Source organism: Euprymna scolopes, chromosome 1 (assembly GCF_053919585.1).
Source record: "Euprymna scolopes isolate OS-2025 chromosome 1, ASM5391958v1, whole genome shotgun sequence".
In the NCBI taxonomy this organism is placed as follows: Eukaryota; Metazoa; Mollusca; class Cephalopoda; order Sepiida; family Sepiolidae; genus Euprymna; species Euprymna scolopes.
In genome coordinates this window covers 135,347,681-135,349,984 of record NC_136482.1, presented here as the reverse complement: position 1 = coordinate 135,349,984, position 2,304 = coordinate 135,347,681, and the positions used below count along the sequence as shown (strand labels likewise).

Below are 2,304 nucleotides of genomic sequence, written 5' to 3'. Positions count from 1 at the left end.
CCTCGGTTGGTCTGCAGGTTCTTCTGCATGGGACACACTGCCTTATATACAGTGCAACTACTCTACTATCACCAATTATCCAGTACCCATTGGCTCTGAACTCATTCAGTGTCTCTCCAGGGCCTTGGTGTTTTACTTTTTCATGATAGTGTGCGAGAATAAGGCAGGTAACAATGCTCCCTTTTGGGAGGATCATTGGATGTCTGAAATCCATTGGTTCAGGTGATCTTCTCAGTCTTCCTCCCACTCTTTGTATGCCATCCTGTACGATGGGATTGAGTTGATACAGATTGTGATTGCAAGGTAGACTTCCAGATCTCTGGCTGAGCAGACTCAGCTCATTTGTAAAGGCGTCCTGTTGTGTAAGTCTGATCAAAGTGAGTGCAGCCTTCCTTCTTTCTTCCACACTTAGGGGGGTCAATGGATTTTGATATTCCAGCCAATCGTTGAATCCAAACAATTGCCTTCACTGCTGTGATCCACTTAGAAAAGGCCTTGAATCATTCCAGGATGCCGATCCGTCCAGTGGAGTCAGTTTTGAACACTCGGATGGACTGACCTCAGGATCTCCTACTAACAGTTCCACAGTTTCCTGTTTGGTGACTATTTCTCTCTCCCACAAGAACTTGGGTCCCATGAACCAGTTTGATTTCATAAGTTTCATCACAGTGAGACCTCTGGATGCATGGTCCACTGGGTTCTCTGAGGTATCGATGTAGTGCCATTGCTTGGGATCAGTGGCCTCACGGATTCTCTGGACACGGTTGGCCACAAAGACATGAAATCTTCGAGCGTCATTTTTGATATATCCAAGAACAACACAAGAATTCATCCAGAAGTATTCTCTGTCGATCTTGAGTTCTAGTTCTTCCTTCAGCATACCACTGCTTGTAGCGGAAACTGTGGCTGCGGTTAGTTCCAGTCTTGGCATCGTAACTATTTTCGTGGGTGCGATTCTAGCTTTACTTATTATCAAAGCGCAATATACCTGATCCTTGCCTATAAATCTGATGTAAGAGCACTGACCATATCCTTGACTGCTTGAATCTGAGAAGTGATGTAGTTCAGCTCTCTGTATCTTTCCAAAGTCGGTTGGTGATCTGGATTTTCTCGAGATTTGTCAAGTCGTTCACCCAGCTGTCCCATCTTGGCTTCAATTCATTTGGGAGAGGTTCATCCCAACTGATACCTCTCTGGCACATCCCTTGTAACACCCTTTTACCTTGTAAAACAAATGGGGTCAGGAAGCCCAGTGGATCATATATGGAGGCCACTGTAGACAAGGCTTGGTGGCTGGTTTATTGTTGAGAACAGAGAATGTCTCTTTCCACGTTCTACCTTACTCCTAAGGCCCCCTGTACTGGAAGATCATCGTGGTCAAAGTCTACAATCTTTACTCCAGCAGCGTGGTCCTCAATCAATAGGTTCCAGCGCTCGTCTATCATTTGAGATGAATTTATGAAGACAGAACACAAGGCCTGAGCTTCCTTCACCAACTGAACTGCTTCACCGATGGATTCCAATCTAATGAGACCATCGTCCATGTAAAAGTTCCTTTTTATAAAGCTGGATGCAGCTGGGTATTGTCTCTCATTTTGGTCAGCAAGGTACTTCATACCATAATTGGCGCACCCTGGCGACGACGATGCTCCAAAGAGGTGGACCTTCATTCGGTATTCTGTTGGTTGCGAGTCAGTGTTTCCATTCTCCCACCATAAGAATTGCAGATAATCTCTGTCATTCTCATCAACATGAAATCTGTGGAACATTCTTTCAACGTCGCACATTACAGCAATGTGATGTTTACGGAACCTGAGGAGAACTCCAGTTAAACCGTTTGTGAGCTCAGGCCTGGTCAGCAGGTGGTCATTTAAAGGAGTTCCTTCAAACTTTGTCGAAAACAACCCTGATTTTATCAGTTTTTTTTCGGATGATAAACACCTTGATGTGATATGTACCACACAGCTCCTGGTTTTTGTTGCTCACTCACAATCCTTTCATCATCATCATCCTTAAGGACATTCTTCATGAATTCAATATAGTCCTGCTTGATTTTTGGGGTCCTTCTTTTTGAGGTGTTTCAAACGAAACAAAGCAAGCCTCTTATAGTCTGGCAGGTGAAGGGGCATCTCATGTTCATTCTGATGGATATCTTCCTTGAGGATTTGTAAGAAACGAATTTCTTCCTGAGAGATACTTTTCTCCCCTGATCTGTCATCTCTAAAGTCTGACTCAAGGGCCTTGACAACAGCAGATGGCGTTACAGGTGGGATTTCCCTGAGGGAAATGTGGTGGCATAGACCG

At 44.5% G+C, this 2,304-nt stretch overlaps 1 protein-coding gene across 1 annotated transcript; it reads right to left on the bottom strand.

The window, feature by feature from the left end:
• Positions 1-1,334: 1,334 nt before the first annotated feature.
• Positions 1,335-1,787, bottom strand: LOC145281740 (uncharacterized). Its single transcript, XM_080132218.1, has one exon. The coding sequence runs from the start codon at positions 1,785-1,787 to the stop codon at positions 1,335-1,337; it is 453 nt and encodes a 150-aa protein (XP_079988344.1).
• Between the last annotated feature and the right edge of the window lie 517 nt (positions 1,788-2,304).

What these genes read in the sequence shown, in the direction of transcription:
- LOC145281740 (XM_080132218.1), bottom strand. Translation starts at nt 1,787, where the DNA reads ATGTGCGACGTTGAAAGAATGTTCCACAGATTTCATGTTGATGAGAAT.